At 49.3% G+C, this 27,936-nt stretch overlaps 1 protein-coding gene across 1 annotated transcript; it reads right to left on the bottom strand.

Annotated features, from left to right (window-relative positions):
- rin2 (Ras and Rab interactor 2) lies at positions 1-27,310 on the bottom strand. The gene is given in 13 exon segments (XM_036547486.1): positions 1-1,068; positions 1,385-1,548; positions 2,127-2,258; positions 2,860-3,168; positions 8,992-9,851; positions 9,853-10,219; positions 13,031-13,122; positions 13,478-13,550; positions 14,923-15,034; positions 16,007-16,205; positions 18,349-18,449; positions 22,481-22,633; positions 27,174-27,310. Coding segments are annotated over 12 exon segments (2,787 nt in total). The 5' UTR covers positions 22,541-22,633; positions 27,174-27,310; the 3' UTR covers positions 1-750.
- Positions 27,311-27,936: the final 626 nt, after the last annotated feature.

Below are 27,936 nucleotides of genomic sequence, written 5' to 3'. Positions count from 1 at the left end.
TAAAAAATCATCCAGATTCCTAAATAAAAATATATAATTACTGTATAGTTATATACAATATTCTTGGCCATTTTCACATGGCAAAAATGAGACACCATATTTCTTAATTTGGGATCTGACAGCAAGGAGATCCCAGTGAGTCCGACACAATATTGAGACAGTGGGAAGAACTTCAATGCCTACATGTCCCAGAATTCCCCTTGATCCAGTCTTTTTACATGAAGTCCTTGCTGTTCCTGCTTTCATAGGTCAGGATTCGTGAAAAAAAGAGAGTTCTTTAAGGCACAGCAGACAGAGAGATGCCAGAGAGGGACACTCTCTATCTCAGCACTAACAGACAGCACTAGGCCTGCAGTGGAGGGGCCTAATCAGAAACACTGCCCGCAGCTGATGAGGAACATATTAAAGGACCCCTGCTTAGCTGCCCCGGGCGTGCCTGCTTTGAACAGCCCCTCTCAATGGAAATCTGTAACAGATAAGCTTTGTGGCTGCAAAAAAGTGCAGGCTAATTTCCGCCCCCCCGATGTGTCTCTCACAAGCACGGGTTCCAGGGGATTAAAAAGAGTCAGAACAGAAGCCTGCAGCTGTCAGACATTTCTTCTCCCCTCCTCTCTCCTTCCTCAGGCCAGCCCTGTCAATGCAGGCCTTTTCCGTATGGAAGGCTCAGATATGAGACCTCACTGCGGTTTTTCGCAGGACTGCGAGCCTCGAGGACTCGCTGCTTTTAACTGCATCCTGAGGCGCAGGAGCTCAGTTTGACGGGTGGTTCCCGTTCAGCTGGTCTGTGGGCACGGGCAGGCCGGGCACCCTCTTGTATACGAAGTGGAAGGGCTGGACCTGGGGACGGCTGTGGATTTCGGCCTTGATCTTCTGGGGATAGGTGTCCGGGGCCAGCTGCTGGCTGGTCTCCCCGATGAGGAGGAAGAGGGCGTGGTTTTTGGGGTCCTGCACCCCAAACCGGTCCGCACAGAGGGCGCACACCTCCTCGGTGGTGCAGTGGGGGCGAACGGGGAGGGTCTTGGCAGTGCAGCCGTTGTCGTGTCGTTGCAGGGCCACTCGAAGGAAGTTCTGCGTGCACAGACACAGGGAGAGAAGGAGGTAAGCCTCAGACATCCGCCGCTCCGCCTCCAGCCGCCTGACAAACACACTGTTTGTGCCACTCTTAATAAAACTTCATAAATGTACTCCACAGAAACACGACAGAAATTTCCTTTTCTATAAGAAATATTGGATATTGTCCAAACGGGTCTGTGAAGCAGGTGAAAAGGAATTTAAGTAACACCAAAATCTGCTGGAACACATCCGTTAATGCAGGTTTAGGCCTAGATTAAATCGAGAGCTTTCCCCTCACTGACGGGTCCGGCACGCCCCCCCCCACCCTCACCTGGAAGTCGTCGATGGAGGGCATGGAGCGCTGGGCGGTGCGTCGCCGGTGCCACTGCCGCAGGGTATTGCGTGTCTCCGAGCTCAGCATGCCGGCCGCCTGCTCCTCCTGGAAGTTCTTGATGAGTGACATGGCTCCGTACGCGCTGGTCAGGTAGTACCCACCTGGGAGCGGGGGGGGAGGGCAGGAGAGGAAAAGAGGACGCGGTCACACGCGGGATCCTTCAGTATGCACAGATCGATGCCTGCTGATGTCACTGCTACGTCTTCCACATTATGGGTTATTACACAGTGTAGTGGTAAGGAGCAGGGCTCACAACTGAGAAGTTGCTGGTTTGATTCCCCGCTGGGGCACTGCTGCTGCACCCTTGGGCAAGGTACTTAACCCACAACTGCCCCAGTAAATATCCAGCCGTATAAATGCGTAAAACTGTAAGCCTGGATAAGAGCGTCTGCTAAATGACAATATAATATAATGTACTGTACTGGTCCAGGATCATTCCCCCTGCCCATGGGGTTAAACTGAAACATTGGCTTCAGTTCGACTAACTCAGAGAAAAGACTGATGCATTGATATGAATATTTAATACACTTAATGAAATACGTTTTGTATGAGTGGAAAATGAAGATAATTTTTTTCCCCTGCAGTAAAGATTTCTGCCAGCAGAAGTGTGTGCAGTAGGTGTAATGCATGAGGGTGCAGACAGATGGCGCTGTTCAGACGCAGGAGCAGAGATGGATACCTTCGCCGTGCAGCAGGGAGGGGTCCAGGAGCTCCATCATGTACTGGATCTCAATGTCCAGCTGCGGCATGTCGCACTGAGCCAGCACATAGGTCAGCATGGGCAGGAAGTCATCGGCCCCGTACATCCTCCCTGCACACACACACAGCAGGACAGAGCTGTCAGTGAGAGAGTGTGTATGTGTGTGTGTGTGTGCGTGTGCGTGTGCGTGTGCGTGTGCGTGCGTGAGGGCACACCTGTGTGTGTGTGTGTGTGTGTGTGTGTGTGTGTGTGTGTGCGCGTGAGGGCACACCTGTGTGTGTGTGTGTTTGCGTGCGCACGTGTGTGCGCGTGTGCTTGTATGCCCTACTCCTCATAAACCCACCCATGTATTCCTCAGAAATTTTACAGAAATTTGCTTTTCTGTAAGAAATATTGGATGTTGTCCAAACGGGTTTGTGAAGCAGGTGAAAGGAATTTAAATAAATGCCAAAACCTGCTTGGACACATCCGTTAATGCAGCTTTAGGCCTAGATTAAATCAACAGCTTTCCCTTACTCTGACTCACGGTTAAATGGAAGCGTTTTCTCTAAACAGACTGGCAGGTTCATCACCAGGATGAATGAAAAAAAAAAAAAAAAAAAAAACTTTCAGTAACCCTTGCATCTGCTCGTGAGCCACACACTGATATAGAAAGGATGTGTCAGTGTGAGCCGGCCAGCACCCCTCCGACCCCCCAGGACTCCGGCCATACCCGAGTTGTCCTCCATGATGGTGTAGATCATCTTGCAGACCCGCAGCAGGCAGGACACCTTCTTCTCGGGGGAGTACATCTTGCACATGGTGTGGATCTTGTGACGGATCTTCTCGATGGCCACGGGGTCAGGGGGCATGCCCCCGTCCACCCCTAGCTCCTGGGGCTGCTTGGTCTTGGCCAGCGCCAGGTTGTCCTTGAGCTGCTTCCACGCCCCGCTGCTCACCTCGAATTCCTGCAGAGCCGACTCCACCATGCCCTTCAGGGGCTTCAGCACACACTTATGCATGGCCTTCTCCAGGACCTGATCTGTGGAGCAGAGAGGGGGGCAGAGGTTTTTACTAACATTCACATTACATTACGTTACGTTACTAACATTTTAGCAGACGCTCTAATCAAGAGCAACACAGGTTACAGTTTTTACATGTCATCCATTTATACAGCTGGGTATTTACTGAGGCAATGCTGGGTTAAGTAGCTTGGCCAAGGCTACAACAGTAGTACCCCAGTGGGGAGTCGAACCAGCAACCTTTCAGTTATAAGCCCTGCTCCTTACCACTACACCATACTGCTGCCCCACCCTCTGTACTCTTGAAACACAACCATGGTTTGGAAATTAAAACCATCTCACGGTCATTTCAAAATCAAAAATAAAAACAATTTAAAACAAAATAAATGTATTTAGAGAGTGGAGGAGAGAGTTAAGCATTTGATCATTTCTGCCTGTTTATGTATTTTGTGTATGAATGTCTGGTAGAAATGAAGGCTCATCTTCCAGTCACTATTAGAATGTAGAATGTCCCCTTTGCTTACTTCTGGGATGAGAGTTATGCAAATTAATGCATTCCATAACGCATGTCATCGAGTACAGTAAGTCTCTGAAGGTGGAAACCAAACCACTGCGGTGATGACAGGGACTGGGAATATGGACTGCTTCTTCACTGTCAGTATTTTTAGTATTTTCTCTTCCTCCTGCCTGTCCAGGGGAAACCCAGCTCTTAGGATGTGAATTTAAACTCGGTATCTTGGAGGCCATATCTTGGAACAAATGATATATATGCACCACAAAGAGTTAAGGCAATTTCCCAATTGGAAAAAAAGTCTTGTATTTCTTAAAAGCAGTAAACAGTAAGTAGTAAGTTCCCATTACCAACTTTTACAACCAATGCTCAAATAAAACCGTGTCTCTGAACAGTAGCCTCATGACTTGTGGGGGGAAAATGTCTGCCTCTTCATATACCAGTCAAAGCCATAAAACAATTGGATAAGCCCTGCACACATATAATCGTGCCTGTGTGCTTCGAAATGCTGACTGTGCTGAGCTCTGCTTGGTCAGCATGTTCTACTGAGGTCTGCTGAAGTCTGCACATGAATGCAATGTGTTTTTCCTTAGGATGTCTGGGCCAGGACTCAGAGACCACTGCTCTTTCTGAGGACACACGGCAACCCTCCCTCCCGCTTCTGTTTAAACACATTTGCCTAATCTGGCCAAATCTACTGCAGGCCCAGACAGGAGCGGCAACTCTGCCATGCACTCTGAGATTCATGCTGGAAATGCCTTATCATCTCAGACACTGAGACTGGCAGAACACTATGCCTAAAGGTGAACTCTTTCTGTCACGGGCACAGTGTTGAGGTGGATGTACCACAGATTCAGCAAAATGAGTGAATGAATGGCTGAATCCCAGAATTGGTGCCACCGGTCATGACACGACACCCGGTAAAACATTTCATTATTGTCATTTAGCAGACTGTACTAACAACAGGGTACAATTGTACATGTTACCCATTTATACAGCTGTGAATTTACTGAGGAAATTCTGGGTTAAGTACCTTGCCCAAGGGCACAGCAGCAGTACCCCAGCAGGGAATCGAATCTCTGTTACAAGTCCTGCTCCTTACCACTACGCTACACTGCAGCCCCAAGTAAGGAAGTAAACATAACACACTTTGACCCTTAAAAGCAGCTGATGAAGGCTTAACATCAGTGGCAGCCATCAGAATGAACGGTTGCACAGAGGCCTGCAGTGTGTGGTGAGTTCATGTGTCAGACTGTAGTAGCAAAGACCCCTACAGTCCAGTTCTTCTGCAGAAAGCACGTCTACAGACTCCGCCACTACTCTTCCCCTCAGCGCATTTCCATCGAAGACCCTGCACGGCACACTGGTAGCTTTCCATGGCTAATGCTACAGCGGCTGGGCTCAGGGCCAAAGCAGCAGTGATCCTATGACCATGAGCGGTCAAAGCCTGCCAATCGTTACACCACATCTCTGATAATGTGTGTGAATTGCAGTTAACAAAAAAGAAAAACTTACTAAAAAAACCCCATCTGATTCCCCTGCCATTCTATTAGAAAAAGAACTTGATTTCCTTGTGTAATGTTACACTGAGGGCTTCTGTTTGTGTGGCAGCTGTCCAAATATAGCATGTTCAGGAGAGTGAAATGGGCTCAAGTTTGCCGGGAAGCAACTCATCCGGTTGGGCCAGTTTCACTGTATAACCGTAAGTCAGTCATTTTAACCGTGCAAGCTTGGGGCAAGATCCACTCCCATCCTCTCTCACACACACGTTTTTTTTAAATAAAAAACATTTCACTCATTTCCAGATTAAAATGATGTTTAATGCTGAACCTCACTCTGGACTGCAGTCAGTGTGCTGCAGTATTCTGTGTGTAGGATTAAGCCCTTAAATCCTCAGTGCTGACTGCCGTCAAACTTTCCAAACAAGAGGGCCAAAAACTTCCTCAGCAGAAGTGAAGGGTTCCTCTCCCCCACATCCTTCCTGCTGGCATCAGCGGTGACTCCCTGCTCCGCCCCAGTGCTCTGTGTTCTACTGCTTAGGCCTGTTTTTCAGACGTACCCCGGTTCCACCAGAAACAGTGCTGCGTCCATTCCGGCTCTCCACGTGCCAGTTTCCAGAACAGCAACTACACAGCACAGGCTCTGTATGCTCCCCAAAGCCGGCAGCCTAATTCCTGCGTTTTGCTCTGTGAAAGCATGCAGACGAACATTTCTAGAGAATTCCTCAGAGGCAGAACCCCCCCCCACAGAGACTCACACTGCACAAACTGCAATGTTTAAATCCCATGTTTGCTGCCTGTGCTTATGACCTAAATACTTCAGCCACAGTTCTGCATGCTGTGCTCTCAGGTAACCCCCCCCTTCTCAACAACCCTACCCCCCAACCCCCAGTGAGGAGAATGTGCACCCCAAGCATCTTAGGGAAGTGGAGGTGGGGGTAGGGGGGTAGGTAAGCACAGGAAACAGCAGGCACCATAACGGCATAACTGAAGTGTTTTTGTGCTGGAACACAGTGGCCCTCCTGGGATCCGGCCCTGAGGGAGAACGGGGCCATATGGTTCTGATTGGGGCTGGTGGTCCCATGTGCTGGGGTTTATTGGGTCTCTTTTGCCTGCAGGAAATGCCACTCACGCACGTGTGCAACCGCTCCCAGCCGAAACACGGTCAGAACCGGGATCAATGCGGTCTTCCGAACGAATGGATGAACAAATGACACGGAAACATCCATGTAGGCTGAGCTCTGGAGACTGCGTAACGAGAGAGGGACCTGGCGGGGCGTACTGAGGAGAGCCTGCACCACCGCTCCAAATAAACATCCGCCGAAAAACAGGATCTGCAATCTGGGGCCACTTCCACATCGCCTTCAGCTGGAGAGCTGAGCCGTCCGCAGGACAGCAACGCTACACCTCAGAGATTCCACCGGCACTTCCCACGCAACAGAAACACTCCAACACACTACGCAAACACAGCCTGTTTCAGAATGAAAAGTGTCACGGCACGACACGTCACTGACGGCTCGACCACAGCATCAGACAGTCCTCTTTAAACCCATGCTTTTGCTTCTGCAAAACACAGGCCAGGCACAATGGAAGTGTTCACTTCTCACTAATGTTTTGATCCTTTTTTTTTTTTTCATCTTTGAGGACAGGCTTCCCAGTATTATTCATGTCATCATTTCATTTCGTGTCACAAAGTTTCCAGCTGTGCTGAAATATGAACCTCCTTCTCAGAACTAAGAGTCAGTACACAGGCCTCCCAAATGTGAAATCTGAAAAAGCCCTCAGCTCGTCCACATGTGCCTCCTAATTAGATACCAGCCCTGCCATAACTATCACCCCTACACATCTAGAGACACTGGCAGCTCTACTCAAACTCTGTGCTCTCTCTACATAAACACACTCACCCCTGAATTCAGTCAACATTCACCATAAACACTGGGAAAAATGGTTAGTTAGCTGTTGTTTTCCCGTACTAACCCGATTTTTTTTGCATTCATTGTGAAAATTGCTGAACATGCCAAAACATGCATCTGAAGAAATGAATCTCATGCTTGCATTTCACTGTAAGTTTTACGGATGAATGTTGATTGGATCCAGTTGGTCCCCACCTCAGACAAGCCCATTCTGGTCCTCGCTGTGCCTCGTACTCTGTCACGCATTCCAACGACAGAGAGATGTACAGAGCTCGTAAACACGGCCGGAAAACTGCGCAGTCAAGGCTATCTATCAGACGGTCATGTTAAACACTGACCCACTTGTTGCTGGCTGGAGAAAACAGTGACCAGCAGGGCAGATTCATAACAAGGGGGCCATTCTCCTGCTCTACTACGCTCTTGCCCCCCGCCCAGGCAAACAGGAGAGAGCAGCAACAACACTCAACAACATGGCAGCTCTACACGGGCTGCCTCAAAAGCAGGTTTTGTGCGGGGAGAACTGCCTGGCACGAGAGAGAGAGGGAGGAAGAGAGGGAGAGGGAGGGAGAGAGAGAGAGAGAGAGAGAGAGAGAGAGAGAGAGAGAGAGAGAGAGGGAGAGAGAGAGAGAGAGGAAGACGGAGAGAGAGAGAGGGGGAGAAAGGAAGAGAGGGGAGAGAGAGGGAGGGAAAGAGAGAGAGAAAGAGAGAGGGAGAGAGAGAGAGAGTGGGAGAGAGGGAGAAAGAGGGGGACAGAGGGAGAGAGGGGGAGAGAGAGAGAGAGAGAGAAGGGGGGAAGAGAGGCAGGGAAAGAGAGAGAGAGGGGGAGAGAGGGAGAAAGAGGGGGACAGAGGGAGACAAAGAGAGGGAGAGAGAGAGAGGGGGGGAGAGAGGGAGAGAGGGGGGATAGAGAGAGGGAGAAGGGTGGGTTCACCAGAGACCGCCAGGAGTGAATGCCATTCAGTAGACCTCAGCGGTTTTCCGCTGACATCTTCAGACACACAGAACTGCACACACAGCTGAACTAATTCATTATTCACATTCCAGCCATCACAGTTTTTCCTCAGTACCCTGCTCTTATGTTCAGCCTGATGAAATGACCTGTAATCCAATCCTGTCCATTAATACCACTGGAAAAATCATTTGAGTTGACTGAGTGAGTCTATGATCAACTCCAGCACTGCACGCTTAGCCAGCTCCTTTAGCACACGCTCTCCTGTGTTCCATAACACACCTGGGAAGTTTCAGACATGTAACGCCATGTAGCCGCGTGTGCAAACATGGACCGGTTTTGTCTGAAAACACTCCACAGATGCCCTGAGGGGAAAATACTCCCCTTAGAAGGTTCCGGAAGATTCCGGATTTTGAGAAGCTCAGAGCGAAGTCACCGCTTCGTTTTCAGTAAACAGAAACTACCGCTGTATCCCGCACTAATGAAGATGAAAACATTTGTACAGATCACCTTGAACTAAAACCCTGCCAGCATGTTTTGCACATGTTGTGTCATGCCTGCACTGCAGAACAAATCCCTGCAGGGGCTACACTGAGAGAGCGTACACCTGTCTCACCCTGCCCAACCTCCTCAGACAGGGACCAGCTCCAAAAATCTGCACCAACCTGCAAACCTCAAACCTCATACAGGTTCCCCAACTCTCATTCCGAACGCCACTCAAGAATTCATCACATTACATTATCAGCATTTAGCAGACGCTCTTCTCCAGAGCGACTTACACCAGAGAATTCACCACAGAAGTTACAGAGGCATCCTTATAAATGCTAGCAATTAAAGAGTTCAGTGTAGCCCTGTAGAGATCCATGTTCCCATAAAGTCACAGCAAAGTAAACAGTTCATACACAGTCACACAGTGTAATCACAGCTGAAACCGCTGGTGCTATACGAACGGAAAGACCGCAGACTCTCACCGATCTGTTCCTCAGGGATGAGGGACGCGATGGGGGGGTCCAGCTCCGAGCTCTGGCACAGGTAGACCTTCATCTGGGTGATGAAGTGGCGCAGGGTCTGCAGCAGGTCCAGGCCGGAGGTGTGGCAGGCATGGTTCTCCTGCAGGAAGCTGATATAGCCCTGTACCAGGCAGCCGAAGTCAGAGGCTTTGTCCTGGGACAGCTCCCACACTCGGCGCAGGGCTCGCTTTTCGGGCGTCATGAGGGAGCTGAAGACCTCGCTCATCTTCCGGATCTGCCCCCTCAGCACCCGCGGCAGGACAAAGGTCCCGGGGCTGTGCCGCTTCTTCCACTTGGACGGCGGGGTCCTGCAGACCTCCGGGTCACTCTCCATGCTGCCCCCGAACTCCTCGCCCTCCCCCTCGATGGCCTCCGCCTCCTCCTCTTCCTCGTACTCATCCTCCTCCTCCTCCACGCTGCTGTCGGCGCGGGTGGGGCTGACCCCCTGCAGCAGCACGCTGGGGGAGAAGTCCAGAGAGTCAGAGGAAGAGGTGGACATGCTGAGGTCGCTCAGCCGCTGGCCGGACTCGCTGCGGGGCCGGAGCGGGACGTCCCGCTGCAGGCTGGGGGCGCTGGAGGGGGAGGGGCTGCCGTGAGCTGGGCCCCGTGTGCGATGCACAGCCCGGGACAGCGCCTGCTGGATGACCCGGTCCTCCAGGGCGTCTGGCACCACGCGCACTGCCGGCACCGGGATGGGGGCGCTGATCTTTTTGGGGGGGTTCGGGGAAGCGGTGGGGCTGCTGGAGCCGTGGAGCTCCTGCGGGTACCTGATCCAGGACACCTTCTCCGGCATCCTCCTCTGATTGGCTGGCCTGTGGGACTGCGAGCGGGGGGGGCGGGGGCCGTGGCGGCGGGGGTGAGCGGGCGGTGCCGTTGGGGTGCTCCGCGTTAACGCGGCGGGGGTCGCTGCCGGGGGCGCGGGGCGCCTCCTTTTCAGGGCTGGGAGAACAGCCGGGGCCCTCCTCGGGGCTGTGCACTTTGAGGAAGAGGGGGTTGATGAAGCACAGAGCCCCGTTGGACTGGGTGCACTGCAGCTGGGACGGGGCGTGAGTGCGTAGGGTCGGCAGGGAGGCCGTGCGCCTGTCCCAGTTCTGTCTCCGCTGGGGGCGGGGAACGCTCTCCACCAATGACACGCCAAACGGAGTTCCCGACGTCTCAGACCAGCTGCACAGAGTGGAGTCCCAGAACCCTGCCAGAACCAGAGAGAGAGAGAGAAAGGAGTGAGAGAAGCCGTAACACACAGCAATGCTACACCACACAGAGAGGTTTCCCCCCCACTTACTTACTCAGATCAAAATCCAACAGGCCCAGATCACAGCCAAAACTGCTAAAGCTACAGGAAAAGTTAAGTCTTTTTTTCCCTCAATGAGCTGGAGCCTTTCAGGGGCTGAGCAGAGAGAGAAGTCAGGAGCGCGTTCGCCTCTGACTGAGGGCTGAATCAGTTGTGCCGGCACACACACAGGAGAGTGAGTCAGGCTGCAGATACGGGAGGGGGCGGAGTCTGGTGCCTCTGAGTCCCCCCCCCCTCCAGCACCTCCCCTTTCCACCGGTGGTTTCCTCCCGCGCCCAGCATGCAGGCTTTTTCTGTTTGTGTTTTTTCTCATAATCTTATCACTTTCCTCTTTCATCATCTCGCAGTTTTTTCACACTGACCTTGTCACAAATTTCTGCTGAACCCACAACCACAGCTATTTTTCCGCACAAATATTTTTTTCTCTGTCTCGCTTCCGAAGCAATAACATGGAGTAGAAAATTTTGACACAATATCATGAAATATTCTCACCAAGTACTATTAATTTGAACCGCCATTAATTTTAACGCTATAATCACAAGAAAATGTCTGACACTTAGCCTGGACACTTTCCCACTTTACGTTGATGGATTCACTCCTGTTCTTCTGGGTTGGAAGTACATCTGCTAAATGAATGTAACATGGAAAAATAATAACCAAAAAGTCAGTTCGCTTAGAGCGGAACCCATGCTGTGGTCACCTTAACAGCGAGCCTACTGTATCATTTCCCTAGCGCTTAACACTCTACAAAAAAGTGTAAAAAAATCAGTGTACAAAAACAGCATACAAAAAACTGTAAATGTCACTCCCACAGATTCACCATGGCAACAGACCTGAGGGGCAGAGAGGTCTGGGGAGGGGGTTTCCAGGCCCTACAGGTATTCTGATCTGTCAGTGCTGGGAAAACCGAATGTCAATAGAGATCTCAGTATCAGCTCTATCTCAGCATCGGGGGCGTTAGTGTGACGCTGAACCTAAAGCAGTCACAGCCTGCTCCTTTAAAAGGGAAGCCTGGCGCTGTGTTTTGCCCTGTCCTTCCTGCTCCTTTCAGCAGGGGTGAGTGGGTGTGCACACAGCACAGGTAACCCTGTCATACACTCTCTCTCTCTCACCGCCCCCCCCCCCCCCCCCCCCCCCCCGGCTCTCTCTCTCGCCCCTATTGACCTGTCGCTGGGAGGAGTGACACTCCTCACTCTTTACCGGCATCTCTGTGCACCTGGGAACCCAGCCAGGTGAACGGAGAAACCGGTTCTGACCGGTGGGCAATACAGCGTCTGCCTTCGCCAAAACCAGCTCAAAGATGTGGCTCCCTGACCGCATGGATTCTTTGAGTTTTGGACGTCTCTTAATTACAGGCTGTGGGTCTCGGTTCACAGATATATCTGAACAGCATTCATCTTTCACCATTTAGACAGCACCGTACACTTATAAAGAGGCCATTCATTTCTGACTCTGGACTGGTCTATATGAGCTGTCAGTGTGTCATCTGGCGAATCCACCCATCATACACCCCCATTTCCTGCACTTTGGGGTCTGGATTTGTAAGACTAAAGCTAGTCTTTATTCAGCAGCTTCCTCCTTTGAAAGTAATTCAGAGAGGCTCAGATCACGATCAGAATGTAACTCCGCTTGTTGTTAGCTATACGGCTGTCATAGCTAGAGCGAAAATTCCCAAGCTGGCATTTTTAGGGAGCTTGAAGCGTTTAAAATATCATGCGTATATTCCACCAAGTGAAGTGTCATGCTGAAGCAGCATGTGCCGGCCACATGAACAGCGTCTTTGATGTTTCAGAGCAGAAACAGATGTACATTTCCTCTGCCTTTGCAGAGACACTGCTCCTTTCTGAACGTAAATAAAGCTATTTTCCCAACTTGCCCCCTTCATGTTCCTCTCAGGCTTACTGAAACCGTCTGTCAGCGGTAAGTAGCTGTTCTAAAACCACACCAAGGGATCTTCCCACTCAGTGACACAGCTGGGTTATAAATACATCGGCTCCACAGCATGACCAATCCCCCCCCCCTCCTTCTCTTTATCCCTCTCTTTCCACATTTACATTCAGTCTTTCTGTCTTTCCCAGACAGGACAAAGCAAAGGTACAAATGCACAAGTCTAACAGAGCACACCTGAACACAGTGCTGCAATAACTGGTGCCACCCTGAATACAACAATCTCATTTTAACAGCCAGTGGAAAAATGCAGTATTACTATCCTAATTATAGGTGGTATTCAAAAAAGGCAAAATGTGAGCGCTACAATTGTGTGGGCAACAGATGCTCTTTGAATAGCTATATAGACCTAAATGCTGTAGGAATAGCTATATAGGTATTCTACAGATCTGCATTCGTTGCACCTGCTGAGGGTGTAACAGTCACACTCTCCGACCAGCACTGTTCCTCTACTGACCCAACATCAGCTGGCTGGACCATGCATGCCCACTGAGAGCTAAAAAACTTTTCCATGGATCCCATCTGAACAGCACAATGAAGAGAATTCATACAAGCACATGCCAAGTTTTTCCACTTTAGGCCCTGCCCTACCCAACCCGGGTGAAAATGATTTACTGGGAAGAGTATCCCCCCAGCCATTAAACACTATGGCACCACCATGAGAAGGTGCTACTCTGATTACGGTACACAGAATGTCCATAAGCGGTCTGTTGTAGCTGTATTGAGCTCACGCCCAGACGGAGGGACAGGGGAGACACTCACCTGCTCCCAGCTGGGCCACCGCCACCAGGTCTGTGGGAGTCTTGGCTGCAGCGATGGCTTCTGGGAGCCTCAAGGGGAACGGCAGCACGTCCCTGCGACAACAGGGAGACAGAGAGAGGATAGGAGAGAGAGAGTGAGCACACAACCTCCGGAGGAAAGGGAGAGAGGCAGAAAGAGTGATACGCAGGGAAACAGGGAGAAAAAACCTCCACAGAACAGGGAGAGAGAGAGATACACACAACCTCCACAGAACAGGGAGAGAGAGAGATACACACAACCTCCACAGAACAGGGAGAGAGGGTCATACACACACAACCTTTAGAGAAGGACAGGGGGAGAGGGAGACCATACACAACCTTCACAGGAATACCGGGAGAGGGGGTGACACACACACCATCCGCAGAAGCACAGGGAGAGGGCTGGGGTCTGAGGGCTGCAGTGCCTTACCTGCTGATGCAGTAGAAGGCCACCAGACGGAAGAGGTCTGAAAAGCTGACCCCAGAGCCCTCCAGGGCAAAGGCTGCGAGCCAAGGAAGGAACGGAGAAAGAAAATAAAATAGATAAATAAAATGTCATCGGAATCGGAATGAAAGAAATGCACAAACGTGAGACGATCTGGGCACTCAGCCCACGGCTTCTCAGTCACCTGGCTGCATTTGCAAATGACTTCCGCTAAGTTACAGTAACAAGTGCCTAAGCCAGTGTAGTCAGAGGCTGTGTGCACTCAGACCTCAGCTAGCAGGTCAGCCTGACACAGACTGGGAGCGGATGGAGCGGTGTGTTCATATGAGCGGAGGGAAGGCCTGAAAGTGGGTTAACTCACACCAGCTGGCCTGGCTGGTAGCTGGCCAGAAATCACTCTGTGATCATCATCTGGCCACAGAATCTGAGCTCCATTATTCATGCCTTTGTTGACGACTCCCACCACGCATAAGAAAAACAAGAAACCGGGAAAAAAAAGCAGGATTCTTTAAGGCATACTCATTCACGCATTTACAGAGTGTGCCAGATATCGGCTCTCCCCTCACAGCGAAAGACTGTGGATGTTTCAACATGCCCCCACACCCTGGCACACAAACAACAGGCTGAAGAAAGTCAGACTGTGTGCTACGACAGGCCACTGCCTTCCTCCCGAAGGGAAATTCTCTCTGCTGCAGCGAAAAATGAGAGAAGCCACATAAAAACAACAATGATAAATGAGCTGGTCAGAGATGTGGCCCTCTGTGCCAGCACCCTTCAATGTTTCAGCTGAAATTTAAAGGCGTTAAAGAGCTGCGAAAAGGACCAGAGTAGCTTTCGTATGGAAATGCCTGAAATACTTCCACCATGACAGCACACACTGTGATACATACGCACTAAGGCTTAAACACACTGTAAGAATACACACTGCGGTGAACGCACTGCTGTGTACAGTCCCTAAGAGAGTGCGCAGTGCCGTGTGTATGCACCGTGATTTACACACATGTATACACACGGCGATTGCATGCGTTACGTGCTCACTGTGGGGTATACGCACTGTGAAAACACACGTCACGCAGGCTTACTGTCAATAACGCACCATGTAGTCAATGCGCCCTGTGTATGTTACGCGCCGTGGTTACGCAAGCGGGAACTGGGGCACCACAACCTGACCGAGGTCAGACTCAGTCACAATGTGGGGAAGTGAGCAGTGAGAGTCAGGGCCCCCAGAACAAAGGCAGACTGTCGGCTTTGGCCTCGGGCAGCTACAGGTGGGAGGGGGCGGAGCAGGGGAGGCTATCCACATAAGACCACAGCCTTGTTCAGTCAGCACAAAGGCCTGGAGGTAATGCAACCATAATGAAACCGCAGGGTAATATTACTGTCTGTCTGTGGCAAGTAAGATGCACAGAGGAAGAGTTAAAAACACATACTGTACTGGCTCTCCTTGATGGGGAAGTCACTGACTGGGGTTCCAGAACTTTCCTCGAGGCGCAGGGAAATCACCTTCTTCTGCAGTTTAGACGATTTTCTCACCAGGAACATCTAGATCAGAGAATAAACACATTAAGTACAGACTTTTCTCAACAGGTTTTCTGACAACCAATATCTGCAATCTTTATTTCTTCCACGAATACCCTTTCTTTTTATGAAAAAAAATAAACAATCACCACAGCCTATTTGTGAATGGGGGTTTTCTGAGGCTGTTGGTTCAGACTAGGTGAGCAGACTGCATCACGTGCCTAAACCCCATGTACCTCAGTCGCTAATGAAGGGCACAGGCCTGGAGGGGAATATTTACATGTGCTGATATCTCCTGAATGGGGAAATTCCCTTTAAGCTGAGCTGTCTACAATGACATGTGTGCAAGAGGAAACAAACTGTGTTTACACCCTTCCAAGAATGTAATTTACTGCTCTAACCATCCTGGTGTTAGCTACATGTAGACAAACGTCACGGAAACAGTCCCGCGACTGCACCCCTCCCCCTCTGTCCACAGCCACCGCGAGGAGGAAGAGCGGAGAGAAAATCACCCTCCTCTATGAGTCTGATTTCAAAGGGGATCTCCAATGAGGACAGGAAGAGCTCAATATTACAGTGCACTAATCAGGGCTTTGTGGACGTGACACTGCAACATGAACCAAGACGCTGCCGGGCTACCAGGAAAAGAAGGGTTAGAGGGGCTGCAGGCTACTGCAGAGGGCATCAGACACCCGTCGAGTCAGCGATTGCAGGGTACAGTAGCATGGCTTAGTGTGGCATAGTGGTAAAGAGTACGGCTTGTAACCACAAGGTTGCCAGTTCAAATGCCACCTGGGGCACTGCTGCTGTACCCTTGCGGAGGGTACTTAACCCACAACTGCCTCACTAAATATCCAGCTGTATAAATGGATAAAATTGTAGCATATGTACATCACTCAGGATAACAGCTTCTGCTAAATGGCACTGATGATGATGATGATGATGATGATGATGATGGTGTACAGGCGCCGCAGTGACTGCGCAGCTGCTCCTCACCCCTGGCGGCTGCCGCAGCAGGATACGGACGGCCTCCTCGTCGGGCAGGGAGAGCAGCAGCCACACCGGATGCGTCTGCACCAGCCTGTCCAGCACGCTCATCCGTCTGCGCAGAGAGTCGTACCCCGAGTCCCTGGCCCCGGCCGTGCTGAGGCAGGGGGCTGGCTGCAGGTACACCCTGCTCACCTCCCCCTCCAGACTGCAGGCACACACAGGGACAGGGGGAGTGAGGACACAGAGCTGACCTCCAGTCTCCTACACAGACACTGGGAATAATGTTTCTCACACACACACACACACATACACAGGGACAGGGGGAGTGAGGACACAGAGCTGACCTCCAGTCTCCTACACAGACACTGGGAATAATGTTTCTTACACACACATACACGCACGCACGCACGCACGCACGCGCACACACACACACACACACACACACACACACACACACACACACACACACAGGGGGAGTGAGGACACCTACAGAGCTGACCTCCAGTCTCCTACACAGACACTGGGAATAATGTTTCTTACACACACACACACACACACACACACACACACAGGGACAGGGGGAGTGAGGACACCTACAGAGCTGACCTCAAGTCTCCTACACAGACACTGGGGATACTGTTTCTCTCACACACACACACACACACACACACACACACACACACACACACACACACACACACACACAGGGAAGGGGGACGACACACAGACAAATACACAAACACACACGCATACACACTCAGCACACACAAACATAAACACTTGCGACGCTGCAATGCAGACCCACTGAATGATGTCAGGTTTATATTGGTCAGGACACTTAGACAGGACACCGTGTGGACAGTCCCACCATGTCTACAAATGAACCCACACAGAGATGAAAGGGAAATGCCAGAGCTGTGCCAGGAAACGCTGCCTCAAAGACCAAAACAAAACAGCAACACACGGTGTCATTCAGGCGGACTAAATTACACAACTCTGACCACCCCACACACGCACTTCCTGGGAGAGGACCAGTCTTTTCGAATTAATTTCTTCCTGGTGAAACTTCCTGTTATCTTGCGCAATAACTCACGGAACTACCACCCCCTGCTGGTAGACAAGCAGCACTGCAGAGAGAACCACTGACAGCGGTTCAAAACAAGACTACAAACCTTGATTGCTCAATCTTTGATCTGTGCTCTGCGGGTGGAACATTGTGTTAATGGCATTGTAAAATGGTGTCACTTACAGAGAACTGAATTGGAACATTATTTTGGTAATCAGTTTCAAAGTCCCCACATGCTCACGACATTAACTGAATCGTGATGAGAAAGCTTATTTCTCTGAAATGACCATAAAGCCAAAACTTTCTGTGGACCATCTTCAATGGCTTTTCCTTCCTCATAACACTGCTTGCTAAGTGTGACTGAGGATGCATATCAAGATAAAACAGTAAAAAACCTGTATAGGTAGGAGGAAAAGACAAAAGCCACACACCCCAGTGTCACAGGTGTCCTGACTGACAGACAGGTTAGAGAGCTATCCCAGAATCCCCCTCTGCTGAAAGGCAGAGGACTGTGGGCGGAGTCCGGACCGTAGCAGCATGATATTCTCGCCAAACGCAGTAGCACGCACTGTGCATCCTGTGCTCACGGACTTCCTCACCCCTCGTGACTAATCGCCTTCCTGACCGACTCTGCTGACCAATCAGATCTCCAGCAGACAGAAGCGTGCACCCGCAGTGAAACGATGTCAGTGTGTTACAGGAAGGCATGTGTGCTGTTTCACTGCGTCATCCAAGACTGGCCAGGAGTTTCCAGTTTCTTAGAATTTTGTCTATGTCTGTGTCTATGAAATTAGGATTTTCATCAAGCTGTAGATGGACAACCGCATTTATTGCATATGACAGGCCTACAAACTGCAAGGCTTTTAGAAAATTTGCATACTTACAACATTTTTTAATAAGCGCTTTTAATCAGTGTTCTGAACAATTTACAGCAATTTGCAAATTTTTTTCTTCTAATATTTTTTCCCCCTTCTCTCCTAAATTTCAGAAACACATTACATACTGAGCCCAATCAGAATGAGCACAGATAAATCTGCTCCTGCTCCTTGCCTGGAGGATGTGCCTACTGGCTTTAGCAGCGTTTAGAAAAGGGTTTCAGTTTCAGACGCAATCACAGCTGCAGCAGAGGGGGAAGGTCCTGGCTATACGCAATGCACTCACCGAAGCGAGAGAGAAAGAACTGGCCCTTCGATGTTAGTGTGGAAAGGTGGGCCAGGACAGCCAGCAGCTGAGAGACACAACCTCACTGGCCATAGGGTCAGTGGGAATGGGCTGGACTTACCCCCGCAGGACCACCATGTCGGGGTCTCTGTCCAATGGCATGGCCTTCCGCACCATCTCCTGCTTCAGCTCCCCGATCTCCGAGGCGAAGGTGGTGATGAGCTGCAGGGGGGCAAGCAGGAAGGACAGAGAGAGCTGGAGATTAGAGACCAGCACATCCAGAAGCCAGCACATGACTGGGGGTGTAGCGTCTCTCAGACAGACACCCATACACACACACACACACACACACACAAACACACACACACACACACACACACACACACAGACACCCACACACGCACACGCACACACACAGACACCCATACACGCGTACACTAGGGCTGGGAAACAGTTAGTCATCTTCCTGTTCTCTTAAAGCACAGCCATCAGGAGAAACTTCCCATTTACAGACAAATGACAGCTTGATGTGAAAGAAAATGAAACACAGACACAGCAAAAAACACAATGGACACTGCACTCAAGCAACAGACAGTGTTCCAGCGAGACCAGACAACAGCCCATTGGGTCAACAGAGCCACTCTCTTACATTACATTACATTTAGCACATGCTTATCCAGAGCAACTTACATTGGTTACAGTTTTTTTTTTTTTTTTTTTTTTTTTTTTTTTACAATGCTATCCATTTATACAGCTGGTCATTCTCTGATGTATGAAGCTGGAATGCCGTTCGTCAAGAGGTTGCCCCTTCGCCTCTCCATGAGAGGGCAGCAGCGGTAAGGAGCAGGGCTCATAACCGAAACGCTGCCGATTCGATTCCCTGCTGGGGCACTGCTGCTGTACAGTTGGGCCAGGTACTTAACCCCAGAATTGCCTAAGTGAACGTCCAGGTGTATAAATGGATAACATGTAAAAACTGTAGCCTATGTAAGTAGAGCGACTTACATTATAGTTTTTACATGTTATCCACTATACACTTTGATAAGAGCGTCTGCTGAAATGGCAATAACTGAGCGTGCAGTGAACATGCTTCTGGATGTCCAGCAGAGGGCAGTATTTTCTCATCCAGTCCCTGCTGAGTGTGGCCCTGTGTTTTGCATGTGGTCTCTATGCTTAGTAAAGCTTTACTACCAAAGGTCAAACAATGCTTTGAAACAGCACACCTGGGTGTGCATGGCAAAATGTCACTGTATCAGGAACATAGAGGGAAAAGCTCACTTAGCAGGAAGCTCTTATCTAGAGCCAGTTACAAAGTGCACCAAAGTGCATCTAATAAAGTCATAAAAAAAGCTGTATGTACACAGAACACAGCAGGCCACATCCGAACACGTGTCACTACATCACAAACATTTGTGATGACACATCTTTGTCAGTCCTGGAGAGACTGCCTCCAAGCTCATTTTGGAGATATTTACACTCTTAAGTTACTAACAGTTATTATAGGCAAAAACAATGGAGAAGCCCTGAGAATCAGAACTTTTAACTTTTTAATGGTACTCTGATTTCAAGTTCTGACAGCGAAGAAGCCTTAGAGGCCTGTAGTGACTGATACATTCATAATACAGGATCCAGGCAGGTGTAGATACTGTTATTGTAGGCAATACTTCTGGAGGAGCTGAGGTTTTATATTAATATTAATTCAAAATAGCCATTAAGAAAAGGGATAAATGGAAAAAGAACTAACCCCTTTACTTGGCCATCGGGTGATTCTTCTGCTTAGACTGAAGCCCCTTCCCATTTCTTTTTTTTTTTTTTTTTAATCCAGCACGTCGCAGTTTTCTGTAAGTATTTATACACTGATATTCGTCTAGTCAGCAAGTGCAATTACACACTAGCCCTTGCCCCCCACCCCACTAACTGCAGGCCACTGCCAAGAAAAGCAGCCTGAATTAAATGCATGTAAACCAGAGAAGCAGACCTCTGTCACAATGCCAATAATTTCACACCAACCTCGCTTAACACACAGCAGGCCAAGCCAATTACAGGAAAAAAAAAAAACAGTGAGCATGCACACTGACAGAACTACTGAAAACCATCAGCTCTGATTTGTTAGACTTTAAATGAGCCAGATGAAAGTTGCACTAGGCCTTGTTCTTATCTTAAATATCCCAAGCACCACGTACCCTGGTATGTGTGTCTCGTAATATTAATGCCCAAAGCGGAGCCAGCGCAGGGTGTGCAATGCCTTTCACAACGCTACTGCACCATCTCAGACAGGACACATGGGGGGGGGAAGCGGTCAGATGACAGGCTGTAAATTGCACTTCTTAATTTTCCAAGAATGCAGCTCTCACAACCCCAGAGAGGCCATTGGAGGTGGAAGAAGATCTGGTACCCTGACTGAGGATTCAGTGTGATGCAACAGCCCTATGTAAACTAGCTCTCTTAGAGACAGAGAGAGACAGAGGGGGATGAAGACATCAGAGAGAAAATGAAAGGAAATTCAGACCCTGGGCTATGAAGGGGTCCACGGAATGTTCCAGGCAGCCAGCCTAGCTTTAGAATTCTGACAGCCAATAAGTGTACACTCTTTCCCTGTAAAGATGTTCCTCACAAAGGCTTCTATGAGGAAAGTCCGATGCTGAGGGTCGAAGTTACACAGCAGAGAACTGGCACATCAAAACAGCTTTGCTCCAGAAGACTTGGACACGGCCGTTTCCGGCTGTTCCGGAGAGTTCTGTCACTGAAACTGTTTTTTAATAAGCGCAGAGGTAAGCGATTCTCTTCAGGGACGTCATTAAAGGACCTAAGTCAGTAGGAAAGTATGTGTTCACACACAGAGTCTTCTTTCAGAGTGAACGGAGGCTGGGTGAGCGCAACCCCACCCTGCCCACTGCCCGTAACGCTCACTGTTCCCCCATCACTCCAGCGCCTTCGGTCCAATCAGGCACACCGCTGTTAATGTATGGATTCTCCTTCCCCACCTGTCCATCCATCTCTCCATGACTTGATTTATTGATCACCTTCAGGGGAGAGGCCAGAGGAAGGGGAGAGACTGAGGAATTCACCTGAAGCCTGGGTCTCTGTGCACTTCCTCCAATTAAGCACCACACTGACCAGTACTGAATGGCCGCTGGGTAAATGGTACGACTGTGATCCCCATTTAGTCATCCCAATCTCCCCCAACCCCCCCCAAATCCAAGACTCCATGCCCAACTGAGTCCAGCGCATTTCACACAGTGTCTGGGATGGTACCGGAGGGGACGGAGGGGGACGGGGGGGGGGTACAGTTGCACCCCACATCTCAACACACGAGTCTCCTATCCACCCTGCTCCTTACTCTGATCACACAACACACAACCAAGCAGTCACGCTGGCACTCGGTTGGAAAATACTAAACAGAAAATCGGTTGTTAGTGGCCGTAAGAGGGACGGTTAAAAAGCCTTAAAAATTCTTCGACCCTCAGAATTAGACGCAACGAAAACAACACATAAATCAACCTGCTTTATCCATTTTTTTACAGTTCACGAAACCCTCAAAGAAAACATTTCAACTCGCTGGTGTGAATGCGGGTTTGTCAGTCTGAGAGCGTCACGCTGCTAGCTTTTATATCCACTGGCACTGTGTCAGACGTGGGGATCCAAGCAGTGCAGAACCAGTTCTGTAATTACATAGGACTCAATTAGAAAGCACTATTTAAACTGGAGTAATTCATGCCTCCTAGGGGAGACCCTACAAACACAGGCTTTGAACGCCTCCTTAATAACGGTTTACTCATTCCCATTCTCAGCTCTGAAAACACGTTCTAATTACCAAAGCAAAACGAAGCACATTTTATGCTGATTACACTCACGTGCATATATTTGTGTGTGTGTGTGTGTTTGCATTTAGTCTGTTTAACAAGTTGTACTTAACATTATTGCATCTCCTTCCACCACCAGAGAAACCTGATAGCTGTGCGTTCCAAAGACATGCAACCCAACAGACAGCAACAGTGCTGGTAACAGATTTATGAACTGAGACAGACAGGTTAAGAGGGACCGGGAGATGCAAACAGACAGAACAGCAGTCTGACTCTCCGAGAGGCTGACAAACAGATTAAAATGGACAGACTGTGACCCACGGTCTCACTGACAGACAGACAGACAGAGACTGACTGGCAGATTAGCAGAGGAAGACAGATTCAGACAGAGAGAACAGTAGTCAGACAGTCAGTCAGTCAGTCAGTCAGTCAGACAGACAGACTCCGTACCTTGAAGAAGCTCCCACTCCTGTTTGGTAGACAAGGCTGGACCACGGAGCTCTGTGCCATGGTGCCCTGCTAAGCCCCGCGTCTGAGTCAGCGTCTGCGTCTCCGTTTGCGTTTCTGTCTGCGTCTGCGCCAGGTCGCTGCCCAGTCAGAGTCCTGTAAGTCACAGACAGGAGCTTCAGCTGCGGCCAGCGGCTGCAGGAAAATCCATCACCCGCTCCACTGACCAGAGAGCCAGTGCCACTGACCGCTCTGCCAGGAATTTCTCCTCTCACACACTGTTACTCTCTTCAAACTCTCCCTTTTTCTCTCTCTTTTTACCCCCCCCCCCCTTTTTTCCTCCCCCCCTCCCTCCACAAACGGCTTATGCCTCACTCTGAATTTTGCTTTTGCTTTGCTCCACCCCCCAGGCCATGCTAGAATCAGGTGAAGTTCTGCAGGTGCAACCAGCAGGAGTGAAGCTTCAAGCTCCCCACTTCAAGAGGGGGAAAACATGTAGGAAGACACAGCAGAGAGAGTCAGAGGCCCTGCAACTCTGTACAGCAGAGCTGACCGATCTCAGAAACCCCACAGAACCTGTCAAGAGCACCAGCTCAAATCGAGTGCCATCTGGTGTGCAGATATAATTAAGAACATGCATCCAATCAAGGATCACAACTGTGTTCAATAACGCAACTAACCATGTGACCTCACGCACACAATTAAACTAAATCAAAGAGGCATGCCTTGAAATAATTACTTACGAGTTTTGTTCTGTGTCAGGATGCGGTGATAGAGTATACTACGCACATACATGTTTTGTCCTGCACACCATCTGTGAGACTGAACACACCCACTTTTCTGGCGTGAAGACTCTTTCCTGCAGACCTGCTTTGCCTGGCTGTATCACAGAGACGGGGCTATGAGTCTGCAGCTTTGCTGACACTGAACTCAGACGAGGAAACCGAGAAGCAACACTTTCCTTCCAAATCCGTCTCAACCAGACAGCCTGTCGGCCACGACCGCTTCCCCGACGTTCACTGTAACATACCGCTCACCGTTCACATAACACAGCTGAAGCCATACCATCGCATGTGCGAAGATAATTTGTTTGAAACACTTAAACAAGCTGTGAGTGACAAGAGTTTATATGAGAAACACCTGCGTCTGGTTTTTATTCTCCTGCGTTTTAATACAGTGCTGGAGGAGCTGGCCTCTGTTCAGGGTGGAAGGGGAGGCCACCTGGGGACCCGTTCCTTGTTGGGGGTTCCTAAACTCCCTTCCGCGCCCCTACATCACCCTCCTTGAACAGCAGGACGTTATGAGCTGTCCTGGGCTGTCCCAGGCCAGCAGCTGCTCGCTGTCAATCACAGCCAGCTGGCTGTATGGACTTCCCAGCTGCTTGGTAAAGCAGCAGAAATAAAAACGCAGGATTGCGTTTCAGGGCTGCGGCCTCTCTCTCAGGAAATGACCACGGAAGGAATGAGGGAGGGTGAAAAAGTAGGCCTGGTCCCGTCAGAGGAATTTCCTGAGAGGCACCAGCCACTGTGAGGTGCACTTTCTTTGAGCCGAAAATGCTTTTCCGGAAAGGGAAAGCTTGTCTTTGTCACCGTCTTCATCCCCCCCCCCCCCGATCACTTCGTGCCACGAGAGAACACTGACTACCATCGCATCAGGGTCGTCACCGGATGACCATGCAAGAGCACACAGAAGCTCCGCCCCTCCTCCACTCACTCATCAAGTGAGAAACCAGAATCGATCGCCTGCCACTGCTGCTGCTGCTGCTGCTGCGGCTAGGTTACTCTGCAGTTACTCACTCTACAATACTGAAAGTTCAACACCAGAAATGTGTATGACAGTGATCTGAGCTGGCGAGCTAACTAAAAAGCAAGGCTGGCAGCTAATCTACACAGATCGGGACACACGCATACCAAATTTTCTGAGAGAACCCTGCTCGTGGCAAAAATCAGCTGTCCATTACTTCAGACGTGACCAGGAGTTGTTCGTTTATAACAAATACTTTTTATACCGTTTCACAAGCTTGAAAAAGTCTGATTTCTTGAGCCCCTATTTTGAAAGTAAGCTAAAGCTACTAGCTGTTTACAAAGTAGGATTGATCTGAGACAATGGGCCAGGGACAACTGTGCTCGTAGTTACCACGACAACCACTACATACACGTCTACACTGCAGCTGCTAGCACCTCTACTATCCCCATTCATTCCTGCCCGTGTCAGTGCAACCAAGCTTGTTGCTGCAGCCATTCTAGTTAGCGCCAAGCCTCCGCACTGTCCCCTCAGATCTTGAAGAGGCCGTGCTTTATAAGAGAGGCTCTGTGCTGATGAGAAAAACTCAGCTGCCCTCCTCACAGAGTATCCACACACTGCTCTGGCCCCGTGCCCCGCAGAACAGAGTACTCACTGTTCCGGAGAGACCCTCGATCCTCCACCGAGTACTGGCAGGTACAGCGGCATTAGAAAGGGGCTGCGCTGGACTGGGCGACAGCTAGCCAATCACAGCAGGAAGCTCAACTGTGGAGCATGAGTCTGGGTAATTTTAGTTTAATTTTAGTCTGAGACACTCAAAATAAAGCAGCTCCCAGCAAGGTCGACTGCCAATCCAGCCTCTAATCACACAGATTAAGATAACTCATCAGGTAATGAATAGGGAGACTTGAATATAAACACCACAAACACATCAAGCCATAAACGCATCAGGAAACGCATCACGGCTGAGAACCCCAAACTTGCTCAACTGTTTATGAACAAAACTCACATCTCATTACATCAGCAACAACACACACTGAAAATGGAGAACACATTTAAACGAACATGACATCTGGAGTGAGTTTCGAAGCTTTTTCAATGTTTTCAAAGTTTATCGAAGGAAGCCAATATGGAGCAATATTTCACTTCCTAAGGGACGTGAAAAAATGCAAAATTCTGATTTCCCGAACCACAGCCAACATGGACTGATATTTTTGCTTCCTAGGAAATATGCCCGCTTTGAAAACTGGAGTCCCTAGAATTGTTCTTCATGTTCCAAAGGAAGAGACATAGACACAACAGATACATGAAGGCACACTGCTGACCAAAACAAGCAGGACTCACTATCTAAGCGGAGTATAACCAGACCAAAGGTGACACTGACACATTCCCTTCTTTAGAAACTGATGATTTTTTATACGCACTATACCAAACAGGACCCGTTATTAGTGTATAGAAACAGAAAGAAGTTTCTAGAACAAAAAAAGCTCATCATCCTTGTGCTTGTGACCTGCTTAACACCCAGATGGCAATTTTTAAAAGGTAAAGTTATCCATTAGGACAAATATTTACAGAACAAAGCCACTACTGTTGGTAGACTGTACTCCTTACCACACCAAAAAAACTAATCTTGTGTTTTTCCCTTTTTATCCAGATAACCATCAATTAATTTAAAAATCCATACAGGTCTAAGCTTCATGGCTAGGTCTAAGCTGTATGCCTTCTGCAAAAGGAAACCAAGCCAGAATTTAAGTGGGTCAAGGGACCAGGCAAATATCATAGAAGGTCATGCCTTATAAAAGGTTATGCTGAGACAACAGGTAAAATGCAGTCATGTCCATGTGTCTGACATCTTCCAGTACAGAATACAACAGTACTGTCTCTCAGCCCAGAGACCATCCCACTGTAACGCCCTTACTGTCTGTTCCTAACCCACTCCAGATCCATCCACTGCACCCCTTCAAAATGACAAATCACAGACACACTTCCAAGCAAGTGACCAATCAGCTTCGCCGGAGTGTTTTGGGCAACAGAATGAAGCTGCCCGGTGCATCCATGCAGCTGTGGTCACACACAGTGTGACGCACAGGTCACTGGCTCGGTCTAAGCCGTACACATTTCACATGGAGTCGACCAGCGTGCGCACAATTATACTGACTCTGGGTCAGCTCTTTCACTTTACACTTGGGCTGTGGTTGCTTGTGCATTTTTAGAAACACTGTTCGGCATATTATTGAAAAACCTCCTCTGAGGTTTGAGGTCTGAGCTGTCGTTTAGGCTGAAGACCAAATGAGTTTCCATGGTGAAGAAATTGAAGAGCTACTTGAAGAGAGATCAGCTTCTCTTTTTCTAGTGACAGATGGATGCCAAATTGTTTTGCGTGTGTGTATGCGTGCGTGTGTGCGTGCGCAACTTGACCTGTGTTACACACCATACATACTCCAATAGCGGCAAATACACACTGTATAAATGTGCCATTTTTTTGTCACAAAAGACACAAAAAACTGAACTGGGCAGAGCTTCAAAGCATAAACCACCAGCATGTCACTCCTGTGTCTGCACGCCTGTTTTACATCAACCACAAGGGACTAACAACAGTCCTACTGACTGTTTCAACTCTTACTTGGAAAAAAAACACACAAGAAATATTCTTACACTGCGGCATGCGTGTCCTGAATTTGCATGGAAATGGCACAGAGCTCACTGTAAAGACAAGCAGAGCTGGCATAAAGCACAATAAATCAGGGATTGAAGTTGAACGAAGTTCACATGTTTTATGAGCGCAAGTACAACATGTGGCCTCGCTGTATCTGCCTCCTTTACGATGATAGTACACAGTAACTGACAGTATTTCACTTCTGCTGATGCTTGCAATGTGACTGCCATCTGATCTCTTTCCACTACATTTCATGACAATGCAAGAGAACAGCTGCAAAAAGGAATGCTACTTTACTCCAAGACGACGCCCACAGCTGCAAGCGGTGATGGTGAGCTCCACACACAGCTTCAGAGTCCCAGAGAGCTTCCCACAGGCCTGAGGCCGCAGTTCTCACTCTTCATTCTGAGGCGGTGTACAGAAAGAGAGGCGTGTGAAACCGAAACCCTTCGATCCCCCTTACTTACTAGCATGCATGAATATCTAGTGGAGGCAGGTGGGTGGAGACTGGGTGGGGTCCTCTTATGCTTATGTATCTCATGTTCGTGAGGGACTTTCCGCTTGATTAGCAGCACAAATATGGACGCACTGCCCACAATCCAACCAGGACAGAAATTGATAGATAGCGTGAAGGCTCAGCAGGTATGAGGGGGTCCAAGATAGCACTTGTCAGCACTTGGGAGCTACACTGAGCCAACTTTTTCACCGGAAAGACTAAAACAAACACACCAAATAAAGACGGGGCATCATACACACTGGGATCAATGAGACGCTGTGGGTACTCGACAGCCTGATACATCAGCACTGCATTCATACCTGATCATTAAAGGAAGACAGTCACTAAGCACTGTTATTGTGGTGCAACATTATTTTACTGGTGATTGCACCTGAGGTAAATAACCTTCCATGATCTAAAACCACACCTGCACTGTAGAGAGAGAATCCTGCCTGAATACCTCATATTAATAACATTGTTGAAAAGGTTACTGTATATAATGAGCAAAAGGTGGCATGGTCATTCTGTAGTCATTTTATAGTGGTGCAGACTCTTTCTCTGGGC

Source organism: Megalops cyprinoides, chromosome 15 (assembly GCF_013368585.1).
Source record: "Megalops cyprinoides isolate fMegCyp1 chromosome 15, fMegCyp1.pri, whole genome shotgun sequence".
NCBI classification, from domain to species: Eukaryota; Metazoa; Chordata; class Actinopteri; order Elopiformes; family Megalopidae; genus Megalops; species Megalops cyprinoides.
This window is presented reverse-complemented; position numbering and strand designations above follow the sequence as displayed.